General features: G+C 38.8%; 1 protein-coding gene across 1 annotated transcript in view; it reads left to right on the top strand.

Annotated features, from left to right (window-relative positions):
* Positions 1-20363, top strand: part of map3k5 (mitogen-activated protein kinase kinase kinase 5) — an 86935-nt gene that overhangs the window by 45372 nt on the left and 21200 nt on the right. The window contains exons 7-14 of the mRNA XM_042504109.2: positions 5300-5470; positions 7733-7845; positions 9973-10132; positions 11156-11309; positions 11498-11605; positions 12929-12981; positions 15462-15557; positions 17954-18035. Coding sequence (XP_042360043.1) covers positions 5300-5470; positions 7733-7845; positions 9973-10132; positions 11156-11309; positions 11498-11605; positions 12929-12981; positions 15462-15557; positions 17954-18035 — 937 coding nt within the window. The remainder of the gene's footprint in view (positions 1-5299; positions 5471-7732; positions 7846-9972; positions 10133-11155; positions 11310-11497; positions 11606-12928; positions 12982-15461; positions 15558-17953; positions 18036-20363) is intronic.

The following is a 20363-nucleotide window of genomic DNA, read 5'->3' on the forward strand; positions in this document are numbered from 1 at the left end:
ATTAGTGTATATCCTTTATATTTCTGGGTGTACAATAACTTTTGGCGACATTAGAATGGAGTCAGATATTTAACTCGATAATCAGACAAAAACAGACATTCTCAGGTGGTTATTCTATCAGTTTGTCTGTTCCAGAAAATATATTTTGCCCTCATTTATATTGTATTGTATAAAATGTGCTTCCTGAAGCTTTTCTCTGCCACTGACCCACTTCGATGTCCTGATAATAACCTCTGTTGCCATGGTAAAAACTAATGGCTTCAAGTAAGAGAATTGTATCCATGTTTCCCTCTCTTAGTGGACAGATTAGTGCTCTCAATAGCAGCTGTCTTTTCTATCTTGAAAAATGACGACGTGTAATTTCTTTGACATTTAACCAGTGAAATAACTATATTGAAGCTTGAATAAAATTCACTGACATTATAGTAGTCTTGAGAATGTTGCTTCGGTCAAACGTTGACTGGACATTGTGAGAGGCTGCAGAGTGATGAAGTGGAAAATTCTTTATATACTGAATCTGAATGAGTTTTTTTTTCCGTCAAATAGACTCATATAAATCCTTGTCTCTTTTCACTGGGTTCTGACCCCGCAGTGCACAGCCCACGCCATGCCCTGAGATTATCAATATTCGGCCTAAAGAAACACTCGAGGATTGGTCTGAAGTTGGTGCTCTGCCTTTTACAGAGTCATCCAGGTTGAAGTGTGTGCAGACTAATTGGCTTCAGCCTCTTGTCATGTGAGCATTAAACGCTGCTGGGAGGCTGGCAGGGGCGAGGGAAGAATCTCCTCCATCCAAACACAGATCAGCACTCTGGAGAGAAAAAAGAGAAAAATAGAGAGATGCATAAGGAGAGAGCGGGTCTCATCTCCCTGAGCGCTATCCCCTCTGGATGGTCTCCATGGTAATAGCTGTCAGCTCATATGTTTTATTTAACCTTCACGCTCTGGAGAGAAACCACATTATGTTTATATCACACATTGTGTGTGTGTGTGTGTGTGTGTGTGTGTGTGTGTGTGTGTGTGTGTGTGTGTGTGTGTGTGTGTGTGCGCGCGAGACTTAACTTCGCAACACCACTCATTTCTTTCTGAAGTCAGTGTTTTGACACGTTCACTGACTCCAGAACAAAGCCTTATTGAGATTTCATCCCTCAAGAACAAAAATGACCCTGAGGAAAAGAGTTTTCAAAGCCCTTTTCTGTATAAATTAACATAATATTAATGAGGATTTTCCTGAAGATATTAGGGTCCTTCTAATACATTATATGTTATGCAAAAACAAGTATGAAAACAAGTATGCACAAGTGTGAGAATTAACTTTACGGTCACTGATGGTTAATATATCATGGCACTGATGACCTGGTATATAGTAGGCACATTGTGCAGCTCAAGTGTCTCTTATTTGATTCTTGACTTCATTTCATCTCGGTTTTTGCTTCTGCACTGCAATTCAGAAATCACTTATGATTTAAGTAGCATGACATTTGGATTTTCTGGTAATTATGTTGATTCTGATTGTATTTAGTCGTTTTCCTGCACATGAGATTTGCAAACTTATTTCTTGAGTTTTGGTACAGTGCACAGCCCATGTGTGGTCTCAGTCTGCCCAAACAAACAAAAGTTACATGTTAAAACACTTGGTTTGTCAAATGACAGTGTCAACTTCCTACTGCCCTGTGTTTGTGCATCTTCTGCTCTGAGCTGCGCCAAGGTTTTTTCCCTAGAAGCACCCTCAAAGGGAGGTCGGGGGGCCAGGCCATCATGCCCACAATTGCTGTCCATCCCAGCGTCCTGTCCAGGCCCCTCTGGCGAAAATAATTCTAAGCTGACTTTAAAGTCTGAAAGAGCCTGTGGAGTGCTATTTTTTCACACCAGTGTAAAGGTATTTTGTGAAAACCTACAGCATCCATTGTCACCAACAATGTACCCAAGGGGGTTCAATGACATTCCAAAGTTAGGTTACATGTTGCGAGGGAACAAATGACATGACCAACTCTCACCTCAAGCTATCTAAATGACAATGGGCTCTATCAGTTCTCACAAGTTTCCCCTAAACTCGTATACACATTAAAACAGGATTGCTGTGGAACTCAATATGTTAGCTGCGCTGGTAACATTAGCTGTAAATGAGGAACCAAAGTATAAGAAGTAAACAAAAAGCCAGAGCCATATGGTTGCATGTTGTATCTTGTCTTTTTGATGACTGCTGAAGGGTGACCTTACAGGTGTTTTCATGGGTTTTAGACTGAACAACAGTCAGTGACACGAAAACCAAAAAATATGAGCTCAAAGTTGAATCAGCACCTCTTTAAAACAGTTTCAACGAAACTGAAAATTGTTACTTTGACAGAGGCAAGAGTTATAGCCGGGTTCCTATATTAGACTTATTTTAGTGTACCTTTTAAAACTGATAGCTGTCACACCATTTATTAATTGAAAATTGTGATGCAAAATAGTAATTTGATTTATTGGTTTTAGATGTATTCTATATTACTGGTCATGCTCGACAGCCAGCTATTGTTCTGTTTGTGTGGGGTTTTTTCTGTGCAGAAGCGTCCAGCACATTAAAAACACTTTGTCTGCACACTGAGTGATCCGAACAGGAAATTCAAAAGCTTTCATGAAGAAACATCCATGTTCTTCAATTAATTAACACCTCAGGATGTTGCAGTTCATTTCCTTTGTTGTTTTTAAATGGGTTGTTCATTATAGAGCCTCAATTATTTCCTGGCAGGTTGGTTATAACAGAACCATCAGTACCTGAATGATTCACTGGAGGCTCACAGCACTAAATAAAAGTCGAGATTTTTTAAATGAACCCAGCCACCTCGGTAATTTAAGTCAGGCTCCTAACGGCCTCCTCTGTGCCAGGTATCAGTGTCCCAAAACGATAGCTGTGCAACTGTTCCCTAGCTGCACACACAAACACACACATAATTATGTGCCCATGCACATACACCTTACTGGTGTTGCTGATATTGAATCACTTTGTTCAAACCAGTAATTATGTTATGCACCAAAGAATATACAGGCTCCTATACATTTTTTTTTTACAGATTTTTAAAAAATAATTTTCTTTTTACTGTACATGATCTGTGAACACTCATTATGTTATCACTTACTATGTAATTCTTTTGTTGCAACAAGTTATCTCTTTTCTTGTTTTTCTTCTAATGGAGGTCGAATTTCATTGTAAGTAATGTAGGCACCAGGTTTTGACAGGAAAAACAAATTTGTGGAATGAAAAAGATGATATCTCTGGTTCTGTTCAGCTGATTTTGATCCTATTTTTTTCTGGCCATCATGAGTCCAACAATGCTATAGCAGTGCAATACTAAATCAGTGGATTACTCTCTTAAGGTGTTCTCCTCCCTCATTCCCGTATCAAAAAGAAGAATTCTTGAATGCCTGAGACCAGATGTAGCTCTCGAACAGCAAACTTTTGACAAAGATGGAGATATGTTAAAGGGATACTTTGCTGATTTGCAACACGCTTTGTACCGTAAAACATGGGTAGTATGTGTAAATGAACTGTGCTAAACTTTCCCCCATCTTGCTAACGCCTAGATTTTCCTGCTCATTTCCCAGTGAAAATTTCAAAACACATCATGCGCTGGACTTTCAGTGACTCTTGGGCTGTTCCTTGAACTGCAGATTGTACCTCCTCATTTCTGTATGTCTGCCATGGACAAAAAGAGTATAGAAGCAGATTGAGAGAGAGAGGGCCCTCTTTTGCTCTCAAACTCAGACCAAATCGTAAAACTAGACAGAACTGATCAAATATAAGACTAGACTCTGTTACTCTATTGCTTATTTGTGCCTAAAATGTTCTCAAAAACATATTTTAGGGTTCTTTTTGGCTGTGATATGAGAGTTTGTGCACAGTACAAGTGCACTGTTTAACTGTAATATGTGATTGTTTTAACAACTGGCCGTCAAATAGTTTTCAGACAGGCAACTTGTATCACGTCACCCACCAGCTGAGCGTTTATTGGTCTGGCAGGTTTTCTACCTCTTGAGCTAAAGCAGATGCCACAGTCCTTATCCTCTGTCTTCCTTGGTCATGTAGCTCCAAGTATTTGTGTCTGCTGCATAGACAGCCCAGTATTAAAAGAAAACCCATGAAATACTTCTTTAAATAAGTTACTGTCCAAAAGCTTTGCTATCTGTGACAACGTCTACATTTGTTGCCCTATTTTTTTTAGACACATTTATTTGTTTGGATTCTGGGACTGGTGCCATTAGATTATATCACCATCATCCCCTACAAAGGCTGACAATTGGCTTGGTTGTACCTCCAGCCATTCACAAGACCTCTGCACTGCTTGCCAAACATTTTAAGAGGTGAACGATGATTCATGAATCTGGATTCCAGCTAAAACAGACTGCTTCTCCCTCTGCAGCTCACATTGACATAAGGCCAGTTCAACAGAGCAAGACTGATGAATTAAAAAACCACACTACACCATCATGCACTTTGCTAACTCAGGGAATGTGTGTGGTCAATACTGTGCAAAGGTTAGTCTACAACATAAACAGCCCAGTTTTATTAAAAGACCATCTTTCCAGTGGTGAATACTTTTTTAAGTGCTTGAGAATAATATTAGCTTACAGGTGTGTTCTCTGTTATTTTATAGCTTCAATTGTTGTTAAATGGGAGAAGGCGTGCCACCGTTACTCCCTTCATTATTTGTGGAAACTCCTATAGTTTATGTGATTAGACAGCAGCAGTGGAGTGTTTACATGACAAATATATACTCTGGAAGTTTTAAACCAGCAATTAAAAAAATTAATTAGTTTTCTTTCTGAATTGTTATATTATTATTATTAGGTAAATGCAGCGAATGTCACATTTAAAGAATAGAGAGTCCACAAGTTAGCAGTTTACCATGCCTTTGGGGAACTTGCAAAAGACAGACTGAAAAATGGACTTAGCAGAGAACAAAATATCCTGAAACCAAAATGTGGGCCAAGCTCCAAAATCACTTCCCATAATGCAACTTGATAGGGTTTCTTTAGCTCAACTGCCTTTACAGGCAGAGCGCTCCACAGCCTTATATAGTATTGACATATTAAATTGATGGAGTGCCCCTGTGAGATTAAGATGATGTGATGTCTTAACACTTAGTAAGTGTTAATAGTCACAAATCCCCATGACAGCTCTCCTCTGACATGCGCCTTGATAGATATTTGCTCAAAGCTGATTAGTTTTTGCTTCACTGCTGCTCACTCAAGTTAAAAAATATCTCAGCTCCAGTTTCCCTCTTTTATGACCTTGCATGCTGTTTGTCTGTGTGTGCAGGAGGAACCTGCCGGGCGACAGGCAGAAGGCTCTGGACATTATGCTGCCCCTGGTGGAGGGCGACGAGCAGGTAGCCTCGGACATCTACTGCCTGGTGGGACGGATCTATAAGGACATGTTCCTGGAGTCTCACTTCACTGACACATCGAGCAGAGACAGCGGCACACACTGGTGAGACAGCCGGGGCAGGGTGTCACGTGGCTCCTCCAGTCACATGTAAATGTTGCTAGAAAAATGTTTTGAGGGGCAAGATGCATTAAAGATGCCTTTAGGGTGACTCACTGGAGCGTGGCACCACAAAGTTTTCTTTGAATGATGCCATGATTAGAGGACTTCTTAATAGCTGTTATTGTAAAGGTAAAACCTTTTGTTTGGTGAGGAGAATATGTATTGTGTCAAATGACAGCTCATTATCGTAATTACATGCGAAAGGTTGCATAACTTGTTACACCTCAAGGCAAATGTGACAGGTCATGTCAGGTAACAAGAGAAAAAACATTTACAAAAATCAAGATGATTTAAGAGTTAAATGACAAAAAGGCAACTGTTCACCCCAAAATCAAGAGTGCATATTTTTCCTCTGACCGGTAGAGCTATTTATCAGTCTTGATTGTTTTGGTATGAGTTGCAGAGTATTGGAGATATCAGCTGTATAAATGTCTGCCTTCTCTCCAATATAAAGGAACTAAATGGCACTTGCTCATATGGTGTGGTGCATATGTTGTTTTTAATTTGGGGTGAACTGACTCGTTAAAGTAATGTAGTCATGTTAAAGGTTGTGCCTTGTGTCAGCAGTACAGCCTGTAGTGCGTAGGGGAAATGGTGATATGTTAATATTCTTGTGCCTCTTCCTGCCAAGGGAGTCTTATTGTAAAGATGTTGTGAATACAAGTGTAACATTTCCTTCTTTTAACAGTCATAATCTTCTTTCACCAGAGGTGGATGCCTCCTAAATTGTGTGAAGGTTTGAAAGTTTTTCTTGCAAATGCACTCCTAAATAATAATACCCATGCAGTTCTTTTTCATTTCTCAAAAAGAAGCAAATATTCAGGCAGCAGAAGAGACAGGTTAAAAAAAGAGGTCAATTTTCATTCCATAATCTAATATACACCCATTAATTTGTTTATTTTAACTCTGTTTCTTGGTTTTTGAACACATCAATATATATTTCATTTAAGTGACTATGAAAGAAACTCATTAATGAACAGTTTTCTTTTATTTTAGTCGGGCCTTTTTTTTTTAATCTAGAAACCGCTCATAGGCTAAAAATATGTTTCAAAAATGTACCAGCATTCAATTTGTTTTCAAAAGGTCTCCATTAAAATGTAAAAATCAGCTGCCACAAAGTTCGGGCCTTAGACCAGAAAATATGTGAGAGTAGTTTACGTACATCAGACTTGGAATTAATACCAAATTAAAATTTGTCGAATTTTGACTTGGACCAATGTGGTCTATACATCTTAATTGCATGATAAAACAAAGATGAATACATAGTATATGAATAAATTGAATATAAAGCTGAGCATAACTCGGATGCTCAGTGTTTACTTTTTCTTCCCAATGTTTTTTTATTAAGGGGATAATATAATATAAATAAATAAGGATTAGTTGTTCCTGCAATTCCTTGATAATGATGATTAAAATCATATAGTCATATAATGTAATTTCAAGCTATTTAAGGGTAGTCACTGGTGTTTCTGGAAATTCTATAGATATTTCGATCAACAAATTGTTAAAATATTATACATTTGTTTCTATAGAGGTTCTTTAAGATGTTGCTGGAGGCTGGATGTTCACAGCATGAGTTTGCCACTGAAAACCTTGCAGGATCCGTTTTGTTGCTAATGAGTCAGCAGAGAGAGAAGCATGTGGAGGGTTTCCAGCACCTTGTTGAATCCAGGGAGGCTGTTCTGATTCAGATCTGGGTATTCTTGGTACCAGCTAGTTTGAGCATGGCAGTCATGTGTGAGCACATAGAGTCTAACAGTAGCTGGCGAATGTTGGTTTAATAACAGAGCAATAATAACATGAGGCTGATTGCGTTCATCTGGAAATTGCTCTTAGATCTCATATCTGGGTTGATTGAATATGCTGCTTGCGTTACAGAGCTCCCATCTGGGTGTTATTTTCAGTTCCATGTCACAACTTGGCAGAGGCCCCTAATAACATTCACACCCCTTCCCTCAGCAGAACAGATTGCTCATTAAATAAATGAAAATTTCTTGTTTTGCGAGGGTACTCACAGTTGCGGTTTGCCGTTCTGTGGTCCCAACTCAATATGGCTGTAATTGTTGTTTCTAACTTGAAGTGTCTCAAGAAGCCAGGGGAGCCCTGTGAAGCCATCCGTTATCTCAGAGATTCTTGGGATTTGGAATGACGCATTTCTTGGAGGAAAAGTGTTTATTGAAGTCATTTTTTCTCTTCTCCACTCAGGTTTAAAAAGGGGTTTGAGTCAGAGCCAACACTACACTCTGGAATCAACTATGCTGTTCTGCTTCTGGCAGCCGGACACCAGTTTGAGACGTCCTTCGAGCTTCGTAAAGTGGGTGAGTGGATGCTAGATTGGATTTCTGTTTTTGCTCTGCAGCAATCCCTCATGATCAATCATACCTGTCCAGGACATGCGTTCCAAAAACGTAGGAAAACACAAAAGGAAAGTTTTTCATTTGCACCATGCATGGAAATCTGCAGGTTAAAGCTCCACTAATCAGTATCTTTGTGTTATAAATGGAAAACATATTATGTTTAAGAGCATCTTAACGTCTTTTAGCTGATTGTTTTTGTTTTATGTATTGCAACATCACTATTTTGGTTCATGACACTCTCATCTACCCAGCTAAAAACAGCTGCCTGCTGCTGCCTGTGTTAGCAAACAGATCCCATTTGCAGTTGATTGCAGTTGAGTAATTCTGTCCGTCTGACGAATATACGTACATCCAATATTCACTATCCTTTTAGCTTTTTTTCTGGGGTCTCCAACAACTCAAAATAGAAATATCTGGCTCTGAGATAGCTAATAGTTTAACATCAATAACTAGACGTTAACTGTGTCTGCCTGCTGCTCAGTGCTGGGAAAGGTAGCACTGAATTGTTTTGAAAGAAGCTTTAAAGCTCCACAGAGCTAAGGGGAACTGTAGAGCTTTGGGATAACGCTCTTTGTATCTCCACCAACTACAGATAGGAATTGATTAGATTTTATCGATGCCAATGCCATTATTGATTCTGCTTATTAGTCCAATTTATTGTTTCCTGATCAATTTTCTATGTTAACAAAAAATCAGCCTCCATTGGTTTTCAGTGTCAGTGCAACGTTTTTTTAATATCTTGTGAGTCTGAACTCATGCAATGTAGGAACAGGGAAGAAAGAAGGCATCAAAAAAAAGGAATTGATAGGTTTGGGGGAATACAATTTCCGATTGGACAATTTGGAACTGTTTCTCGACTTTTATTATGAAAAAGAGCAGCGCACACAACTCCAAAAATCTAAAACAATATATAAAGGTTGTGGCAAGGATTCAAAAACAAACAGATGCTGACTTTGTGGCTGAAACGTGTCCTCTTTTGATTGTTTTGCCCACATTTTGCCCACATTGTGTTCCGTAGTCTGTTTGTTTTTGGAACCATGCCTACTCCAGCAACCGTCACATTACACATATTTGTTTGATCCATTACACCCGGCATATCCAAAGTCAGTAGATCAGTTATAATAGATCAAGTTCTCATTGTATTATTTCTGTTCTTCTCATGATGGCAGGACTAAAATACAGTTTGTAGATATGCATCAAGTAGGAACTAAGCAGGCAGAACTTATGAGTTTTCATAAACAGATAAACATGCAAACAAACAGTTACCTAACAGCAGGTATCACATGACATGATAATAGACATGGCCACAGAAAAGAAGTCGAAAGCGAGGGCCACTGCTTTCAGGAGTGGTGGAAAGTTGAATACTATTTTATTGAAAAATGAATCAGTTGTGTTTCATTTCTATTGATTTTTTAAAAAATTTTTTAATTAACCATATAATGCAAGAAGCGGCTAGCCTCCAGGTATTTTCACATTGTCTAGTCTGCCCACCATTCAAAAAAGTAATTGCATTCTAAAAAGAGATTGATTTTGTATAGTAACACATCCTGCTGTTTTGCTAAGAAGCATGCTGTGAAGCCCTTGTTCCCAAACTTCTGCTTTCGCCCTGAAATCCGAGGCACGGCGGAGCTCAGGAATGTGGGAAACAGTGCAAGCAATCCTGGGAATTGGCTTGGAGCTCTCTAAATTAGCCCCACCCTCCATCCGTCTGGACCCTACTTTGCCTCTGCAGTTATTGCTGCGGCCCTCACTTGCCTCTCTAAAGTGCTGCTTCCTGCAGCAGGACATGTTGCAGCAGAAGCCAAAACCATTTTACAACTACCTTTAAATTCTTGCATAATACAATGATAAATCAATCCTTTGTAGCACAAGTTGTTAAACCTGACATCACCAGACCAAATTGCAAATGCCAGAGAAAATAAAACATGACTGGTGATCAGTCTGGTTCCCAGGCTTTTAAGTTGTGAGCATGTCTTGAGCCCTTTCTTGTTAAAGTCTCTGCGCTGCTATCTTGTTTGCCTAAAATCTCAGTAATTGATGGCCTTAGAGGTAATGCAATAGTATTAAATACTCTGTCTTGTCTCCCAGGAGTGAAGCTGAGTAGCCTGTTGGGGAAAAAAGGAAGCCTGGACAAGCTGCAGAGCTACTGGGACGTGGGCTTCTTCTTGGGCGCCAGCATCCTGGCCTGCGACAACACCAGGGTCATCCAGGCCTCCGAGAAACTCTTCAAACTCAAAGCCCCCATCTGGTGAGAACGTGGATAAACAGCTCTCAGATTAGCATGCTGAAAAATACATTTTAAACTGCATCCATCACCAACTGCGCCTTTGCTGTGTGAGTAGCTCTACCTGCCCTTGAAACCACAGTGGCCATCTGGGGCCATTGTGCAAGCATTTGGTGTATTTTTCATTGGAGACCAGAAAATATCACAAGGAACTGTCTTTGCTCAATTGAAAAGCACCTCTGTCTGAACATGGATTTTGATGCTGCCTGGTGTTGTGGCATTTTGTCAAGTTCAAAATGTGAAAATATTTAAGTCTGTGGAACAGGAAACACGACTTTAAACAGGCTGTTTGAGAAAATTTTTACCATGAAAAACATTATTATATTTTTGTGTCTGTGAAATTTCTTATTATTTTGCCATGGCCAAAACCTTTTCTTATATAAACCCCTATAAAAACCCCAAATCTTAAACCTAACATGAAAGCGTGGAGGTGTTAGTGTATATTAATGCAAAACAGGAAAATAAAGCTCACAATCATTGAAAAATGTGTATTTTTGATTTTGACGGTCAACTGCTCCTTTACCTATCTGCAGTAATGCATGATTTCCAATTTTCTATCCATTCCACAGTATTTTTTATGAGTGTATCAGATGTACAACATGTGGTGGAGTACAGTAAACCATCTGTAGCTCCTTTTTCTTGCAGTGCTAAAGACCCTGCTGTTCTTTATTTGTGTTTGTGCTGTGAAAACTCCTTAAGTTTCCATTAATGTCACAAAGAAAAATGAGCCCCAGCATGGAAACACAATCATATGGTATTGTTTGTTTCTGCGATCCTTCATGATCTACGCTTATGGGTTTAAAACAACATAATGCACATGCAAATTATCTGCTGGAGAGTTATCTTGTTTGCAGATGTTTTTCTGATGTCATCAGATTAGGTTTTGTGTGACTGACATTTGGTTACATTTGGTTGAATAAAGATTAAGATTCTGACCTTTTTTTAGAGCACTGTGGGTAAATGTTTTTTCTTTCTGGTTGGTTTCAGGTACCTGCGCTCACTAGTTGAGACCATCTTGATCTACCAGCAGTTTAAGAAACCTGGCATGGAGCAGCCGGCCCCCAAGCAGGAGCTAGTTGACTTCTGGATGGACTTTTTGGTTGAGGCCACCAAAAAAGATGTCTCCTCTGTCCGATTTCCTGTAAGTGAGTCTAGCCAAGGAACCAGTTAACCCCAAATGATACAGCTTGGGGGGCAGTTTGAGGCTGTGATTTACTGATCAGCTCTCAGGTTTAATATGTGTAAACAAATGGAAACGATTAAGCATGCTCAACAAACTTTCAGTGGTTAAATAAAGGACATATTACAATGCATTTATCTCTTCTCCAGGTGTTGATATTGGAGCCCACTAAAGTGTACCAGCCTTCATATTTGTCCATAAACAAAGACGTGGACGACAACACGGTGTCTATCTGGCATGTTGCTCCTGATGACAAGGTAGGTGTCCCACATTTATACCGTCCAACAACTCTGACCCCCCCACCTGCTTTCTGTACTGTTTGTTTAATTCCCCCTGAACAAAAGCAAGAGGGGTCTGGTTCAAAGCCACTAGCCAGCTATGGCCCTCTTCAGTACGGAGTTTGCGTGTTGTCCCTGTGTTACCATGAGTTTTTCTGGGTTCTCCGGGTTCCACACACAGGTTAGGTTAGGCATGCAATGGTTAGGTTAAATGATGACTTTACATTTTTCGTATGTGTTTACGAAAGCGTGAATGGATGTTTGACTCTATGTGGGATTGGCTCCACCCCCGCCTCAACCCTTAAAAGTATAAACAGTTAAAGATGGATAATCGTCATTTTCTCATAATTTTGTTCTGTAATTTGCACTATATATCTGTTCCTGAATCTGAGATTAAACTGTCAGTCTTAGAGAAACATTGTTTGCCCTTTTTTGAAGATTTATACATTTATAAATGTATCTTTTAAGAGAAAAAGCCAATCCACACCAGTCCATGTAACTTGTTGCCCAATACCAAGTATGGGAAGTATGGAATTCTCCATGCTAGCATATATTATTTTGAGAAAGCGAACTGCTCAGCAATCTGAAATTTTATGCAGTTAGGTATGTGTGCTTTTTTTGAGTTGGAGGGGGAGGACGGGTATACATGACGTTTAATGTAAAGGCTATTTATTAAAATAAAAAAAATAAAAATAGCCACAGTAAGTGTTTGCTTCTGACTGGCTGTCACAAAAAAAAATCATATGAATCATACAAAATCCTATGCCGGTACGCTGCGACCATGTTCTGGCTCATGCTGCAAGTAGCCATTGCAGCAATGGTGGTGCTTTACATCATATAAACTGATGAACGAATAAATCAAAGATACTCATCACATTTGCCAACTGCAGTCAGCAGATGGATGATGATCTCAGTTTTTCCTGTTTTCTTATCTTTGGTGAGATGCTGCGCTGCGATAAATTACTCTTGTTTCCTGTCATGAAGTTCTAAGTGTCTGCTTTATTGATTACTTTCTCATATTGTAGTAGATAATTGCATACCAGGATACGAATAAAAGTGGTTACTCACCAGAAATTGATCCTCTTAAATCTGCCGCATCAGCTGACTTCACATTTTCATTTAGTTCATGTTTCATAGCCAATGTGATAAAAATCGCTAATGTCTTTTTTATTACTGTAAGGTCAGTCGGCATAATTCATATAATGCTACTGCTCTAATACAACAGTCAGTCTGCTTTGATCAGCCAGTGTATTGATTGATTTAATATGTTGTTGATGTTATTTGTTTTGATCTGTTCTGCAGCACAAGGGGATTCACGAGTGGAACTTCAGCGCCACATCAGTACGAGGTGTCAGGTCAGTGACTGCTGTCTTTTATGATGCATTTACAGCTGAGTGATGTGACAGTGACCTCACACTTGTCCCCAGAGGCTGATTGGTTCAGTTTTATCATCAGATGGTGGATTGGAGGAAAATTGCTAAGCTTCACCATGGTGTTACCAGTTGAATATATCAAATAATTTTTTTGCCATCGAGAGGGATGTCAACAACAACTCTTTGAACCAACCCTGCAGTTATGTTTCTACTGTTTTCATGTTTGTGTTTTTTGCATGCAAATTTCCAAAAATGGCAACAGAGAATACAGAGACAACAAAAATCTCTACATTTTCTTTTATTTGAATGTGGTAAAAGTCTCACCAAATTGAATATGTTTTTCTCAAGAGAGACTCGGCCAAGAAGACACAGCATGAGCTTCCTTTATGATATCAAATCAATAACCAACAAATAACCATTTTAGATTTGTGTCTTAGCATCCTAGCTTTTGCTAATCATCACTGAGCACATAGTACAACTCAGGCTGATGGGAATGTTAGTTTATTTCATAAACACAAGTAAAATTCTGTCCTGATGGCAGCACTAAATGAGATTGTTTAGACTGTTTACAGCTCGGTGTTGGATGTTAGCCGCTGCTGCCGTGTTAGGTTGTGCCGGGCAGGTAGAGCAGGAGAACAGCAGCTCATGGAGATGTTCCTTCAGTGCTGCTTCAAACAGCAGCAAAAGCTAACTGTCAGGAGTCAGCTGTCAGCCCACAGGCCCCCAGCCATCACACAAAGATTCAAACCTTGTTGGAAGCATGATAATAAACTCAGAATCTAAGACAGTATCAAAACTATTTTTGCAATTTTCACTTGCCTCGCAATTTTATTGCAAAAAGACAGCTACAAACATCGCAACTTGCAATGCAATTTATTTTTAGAAAAGCTTCTGTGAAATCAGGCATTTCAGGTTGCTACGAAACAGCCTGCAAAATCTTAAAGGGGCCGACAAACAGTGCAAATGCACAAATTTGTGCTTAAACCGTGCATACAAATATTTTACACACTAATCCAGGATTCATGAATATTCTCTTAATTTAATTTTTTCATTCTCTGCAAACAAATTTAGAACTGCCTCAGACCATGCATGTGCACAAATGCCCAACTGTCTTAGAAACTGTAAACTCACAGTTTTAGCTAAATATGTAGAATGTTAAAGGTTAAAAGGTTTTAATTGAAAACATTTAAAACCGGTCATTTACTCATCTATTGGCCAAATGTAGCCTGTTAAATAACTATGCAATTGACACCTTTCCTCATCAGTTATTTTCATCATTAAAATATTGAAATGGACAATAATGTACAACATGACAAAGGCATAAACATAAACAACAAGACGGAAACAAGTTCTAAACATATGACCAGTGAAACAGTTGGGTGCTCATTTATTTATCGCTTGTTTTTGATGCACTGAAAATGCATATATAGAGACATTTAACTTGAATTCCGAGCACTACAGCGGTGCCTCTGAGATTTTATCCACAACGAGATTAAAATCAATCAGTTGCAAGCGGTCATGACGGCATCTACAATGATGTCCATAAATTAGTCCATGGCAGTCTCAGTGTAAAACAACAGCTAACATAAGTCACAGCAGAGACCTCAGCCAGCCTGGCAACAGCATAACATGATGAGCCAAATATCTGGACCGACTGCTATCTGTAAATATGTTAAGGCTGTTGGGGCCTAACATGTTACATGTGTAGAGGCAGAAAAGCTTTGCAAAAAGCATTTTCATTAAATGCATACAATGTGCATATTTTATACAATACTACCACTTCACCTGTCAGAGCTCCGGACTGTATTTTAATGCTCCAATAATATAACAGACAGTAGTTTTCATGATGTCTCTCTCTGCGTCTCCTTTTCCTCGGTCCTCAAAGGAATTCGGTGTCAGATCAGTGGAGGGGCTGTGCTCACATGTTGCTAGGGAACGACTCATTTTCTGTGCCCACTCAGCCTGCAGACAGTCAGCAGGACACAATAGCAGCTCTGCGAGCAACAATACGACCACACACATACAGTCCCTTCGTTGTCTGGCTCGGCAGCTCCGGCCTTGGCACAGCGACTTAGAATTGGACAAGCGCTCATCTCAGCACAAAAAAAAGTTGACATGTAGTTGTTGAATTTGTCTTTTGTTCACAAACTCAGCATCATTTAATTTGACAAGTCGCAAAACAACATATGTGTTTGTTCCAGATTCCATTTGTCTAGAAATAAATTATACTCATAATACTGCATACTTACTTAAATATACTATGTACTGTTCCTAAAACCTGCATTTGTCACATCGACTGGGGTTTATGTTTCGATGGAGTGGCCCTCCACATGCAGTCTTTTTTGTCATACCATAGAATTGATGTCTGATGTCAAACATCCAGTGAAAAACTTCATTCATTCTCTGCCAGACCTGCTCTCACGGGATCATCGTCCAACTAACTGTGAATTGTTTCCTCTCAGTATCTCCAAGTTTGACGAGCGCAGTGCCTTCCTCTACGTGCTTCACAATGCAGAGGACTTCCAGATCTATTTCTGCACAGAGATGCATTGTAAAAGGTCTGTTCTCGCTCTTGTTTGACATTATTAAGATGGTAAAGGTTGTGTTTCAAACAGTTGCCAGACTATTAGTCCTGTTGAAATTATAATCTTTAATTAAAGACAAGTTGAATTGAATTGACCTATTTCTGTTACTTTAAAATTGATATTATTTGGCTTTGTGAGCCAATAATTTAAAATTGGCATAAAATCAGAACATAGCTGTTCTTAATTAGTGGCACTAAATTTGAAGTGAAGGGTTTTAATACGAGGAGACGTCCTCTGTAGTTTTGTTTATGGATAAGCTTTTATCAAGATAGCCATGCTGGTACCTAACATTATCGTAATGAAAATGTTAACATGTCAGTCAGATTTTGCAGTACCACTCTAGTGATGCATGCATTATAAAGAGTTTTAAATAATGGTTTTGTTAACGGTGGATCTTTATAATCAGTATCAGCCATTTCTAAAAACAGCTTTTGGTTTGTCAGGTTATAAAACCAAAAAAAATATCTCTTTTCCTAGTTTTGGGGAAAATGTCTGCAGAAGATCAGGACCAAATTACATTTGTTAAGAAATCATTCAGCCTTTAGTAATTACTTACCAATAATCATGACTGCATTTTTACCAAATAGTAGTAAGTACTGATGTAAAAACAATTAGAATGATTAACTAAACCAAAATTAAATAGCCAGTGGCGACAAAGGCTGACTGATGTGTTGCCCCACCTCGTCTGTGTCTCAGCTAAAAAAGTTGTACTTGAACACACAGCACAGACTACAGCCAAACGACCAGCTGGCAGTAGTCTGGTTTCTTTGCTTGTTCCCATCCCTGCAGTAGTTTTGGCACTTTCATCAGCTCTGAACTCAGGTGGGAAGTTTCGCACCAACCTACCATGAGCACACCTTGTTTCATTTTGACGCCATCTTGTTCCTCGCTAGCTGCTCATTGAAACACTGAGTGCTCAGACTTGTGACTCTCACATCAGAGGCTCCCGAGCACTTTCAGTCCTATTATGTGGAGTGTGAGAGCCAGTGAGTCATGCCTGCTGTTGTTATGATGCTGCTCTCCTTTAATACCAAGAAAAAGTAGTGACAGTGGGAAGAGAGGGGTGAGGGGTGAGAAGGAAGGAAGGAAGAAATAGGTGGCAGAACGAGAAGTAGACTGTATTAGTGTTTGTGTGTGCATGATTGGTATGAGCGAATGCACAAGCGCACATGTACCACAGAACACCTGCATGCCAGCCGTGTGTGACAGGAGGACGAGGCAGCGTGATAATTGACAGCTTGTGTGCAGTGAGAGTGGCAGAGGTCATTATATGTATGCATCTGTGTGGGAGGTGTGCATGTAAACATGCTGTAACCCCTTCTGAATAAGACCACCAGCTGCAGTAAATACTGCCTCGATCACGATATGTTTCTAAACAATGTGCAATTCTGTAAAGTAAACTGAGTTATATTGCTTCTAATATCTTCCTTTCTGTAGTATATTTCTCTGTAACAGAAAATTGCAAAGATATGCATGCAATAATACCTTAGGAAAAAAACCCAAAACTAACCTAAATAAGAATCCATACAACTATACTACTAAACTAAACTAACAATATGCAGGGAATGTTTTTAATTGTACTCTTTTTTCAGTTTGGTCAAATTTGTCAACACAACAAGCATGAGGAGGCCTTTGTGCAGACGTTTATTGAAAAATAAAAAAGCTATAATAACTGGTCAAAAGAGCAATAAAGAACAATAAAGTCATAGTATAGTAAACTTTATTTATTCAGCACATTTGAAACAAAGTCACAAAGTGCTTCACGCAGGAAAAAACTGGTACATTTTAGCAAGACATCAGGATTTCACATTTTAAATGCAGTCTGCGCCATTTTTTTAAATCATGTTTTATGCATTTTTTCCTTCTGTGCCAGGCACTCATTGATTTCCACAAGTACAAAAGTGATTAATGAGCAGAAATCTGCTTATGTTGTGCAATCTGTGCCAATGATACATGATTGTGATAATGTAGTTTAACCCCAGATTAATTTGAAAAGTCTGTGCTGCATCGCTTTTTTACACAACACCAATATAGACTCCAGTGTATCCAGAGGCATAGGTTTCATTTAAGTATTGGGGGGACACATATGGACTGGGGGGTTTGGGGGTCCTCAATTAGTCATTTCCTCCATTCTGGTGAACTTTTTATGTGCTAATTTGTGCCTTTTCTGCATCAATTTAGGTTGCAAATGTTTTCAATTATGTCAAAATAGAGATCTTCTGCTTCTTTTAAGTCTTAATGGGGGGAGACAAGACCTGTTCTAAACTTTGAGTTGGACGTGTCCCCCGCCCTGAAATCAAAGCCCATGAGTGTATTTCTATGTTGTGTGTGACCTGTATTTTGGTCTGATCGAGCTTTTCTTTTGGCAGATTCTGTGATCTGGTCAACAGCATAGCAGAGGAGGCCTGGAAAGGTCCAGAGGAGGGAGACTGTGACACTGACGCCTTAGAGGTGAGAGGACAAGATTCACTCCCATAACAGCCGGATAATATTTATGCCTTCATGCCGGCGATAGCTGTGGCCAGAGTAATCGTGTTTTTGGTTATCTGTTTCTCTGTATGAATGCCTGTCTGTTTGTTTGCCCGTCTGTCTGTCTCGTCTTCATGAATGAGATATTTCAAGAAGGCCTTGTTGGAATTTCCACAAATTTGGCACAAACGTCCACTTGGAGTTATCAATGAACTGATTAGAATTTGGTGGTCAAAGGTCACTATAACCTCATCTGTCTCATTCTTGTGAACACACTATCTCAAGAAGGGATTTTTTTTTTTTTTTTAATTTGGCACAAATATCCACTAGAGATTCAAGGTCAATGTCACTAAGACCTTCTGTGTCTCATTCTCGTGAGCACAATATTTCAGGAATACCCCAAGGGTTATTTTTGAAATTTGGCACAAACATCCACTTGAACTAATTTGATTTTGGTGTTCAAAGTCATTTTGACCTTGGATCTGTGTCATTATTGTGATACCTCAACAAAGTCTTGATGGAATTTCCTCAAATTTGCAAAATGTCCACTTGGATGGAATTCTAGTTTACTGTTACAAATTTTGGTTATGTTTCAACATTTTAGTGTCTTTTTTTTGTGTGCAGATTTTCAAGTGAAAAAAATGCTTTTCATTGTTCAGTCCTCAGTTCACCTGCACTAGAGCCAGTAGCATGTCTCAACAACAACCAACATTTTTGGCACGCAGTCCATTTCTATTATATATTAAATTTATTAAAGCAAACAAAACTAACATCAGGATTCTTCTAGGAACAGGAGTCAGGATCTGAAAAGTCATGTAGATATTTCTTCAACACAGATTCAGCAAGAATGCATAAGTTTTTTCTAATTCTACAATAATGCGACTCCTTTTCAATGCACGGGTGCCGAGAAACAATTTACCCATTTGTTTTCATACATTGTTTTGTTACATCCTGTAGTGTATCTCGGGCACACTTTGTCTGCTTTTCAAATGTCACAGGAAATGTGATTGTGGTGTAGAATTGAATTGCTGACAGAAAAAAAGTCATTGACCACAAAGCCTCCTTTCAACAGTAATTAGCTTTGGGCCTTCTTAATGCCAGTGGACTATTTTTCATTCTTCCATCAAAAGACAAAGAAATGTTGACTTTTTAACTGCAGTGAAATTAACAAGTAAACAATAATGTATTTCCCTTGCCTTTAAAAACATGTCTTTAACAAAATCCAGTTTTATGCTTGTATGAACTCAGTCTTACCATTGAGCTGTTCTAATTCAGTTCATCACAATTTGCATTATAATGAGTGGATTGCAGCTGCAAACCAAGAGAACATGAACAGTAACCTGCTGGGAAAAGGCCTGAATTTTGCTTGTGTGCTTTGTATGCTTTGACAGTACAGAACAGACACCTGCTGCTACATTCACCTGTCTTCCCAGTGGAGCCTTGGGAAAAGAACAGCTAATTACCCAGAAATGCTGCCGCACCCCTTATTGGCTCAGCGGCATGGCACAGATCAAATGTCTAACAGGTTTCTCTTGAGCTGGTTTCATCTCAGTGTTTGATGCAAAAAAATCAACATCAGCCAAAATTTACTTTCAGTTTCTCTCCAGCCTTAACATTGTAACAACACAGTCTTTCCTAAAAACCAAGACCTTTGCTTGTGCCCTCTAAATCACAAAATTCAGAAAGAAATTTACACTGGTTTCATCAGGAGTCATTGTAACAGGTTTAAAGTTATCTGCTCGCAAAGAAAAGACAATTTTTTTAAGTGATTTATCAAATCGGTAACCAGATAAGTGTGTTTGGAAAAAAAATAGATTGTTTTTCCTTGTTGGATTTTTCTAACACAAAATAAGCAGAAGCGCAATGTAGAAACTGGATTCTGTAACAAGAAAACAATAATTTTGCTAAGCATTCTACAAGTACTCAAAAAGCAAAGAAGAATTACTGTGTTTAGATTTGCAGGTTTAAGATAGCATAAGGACAGATTTTATGGTGTAAACAAAGAAAGAAATAACCATGAAAATACGTTTTGTAAACACTTTTTTTGCCACTGGGTCTTTAATTAGGGTAAAGATATGCTTGAAGTTGGATTTCTGTTACATACAGTAATACCAAAGACAGCTGTATATTTAATATTTTAAATAACTATATACATATGTATCATTGAGTTAATGTGTTTATTTATGTGATATTTTTTAACAATTTTAAAAAGAAAACTCATTTAGATTTTGTCTCTACTCTGAGAGAGAGTATGTGAGAGTATTACAATAGGAGGTAAACAAGGTTTAGTTTCTTTTAAAAAAATGTAGA

The sequence above is a fragment of the Plectropomus leopardus genome, chromosome 16 (assembly GCF_026936395.1).
Source record: "Plectropomus leopardus strain MGB_pleo_1.0 chromosome 16, ASM2693639v1, whole genome shotgun sequence".
Classification (NCBI taxonomy): Eukaryota; Metazoa; Chordata; class Actinopteri; order Perciformes; family Serranidae; genus Plectropomus; species Plectropomus leopardus.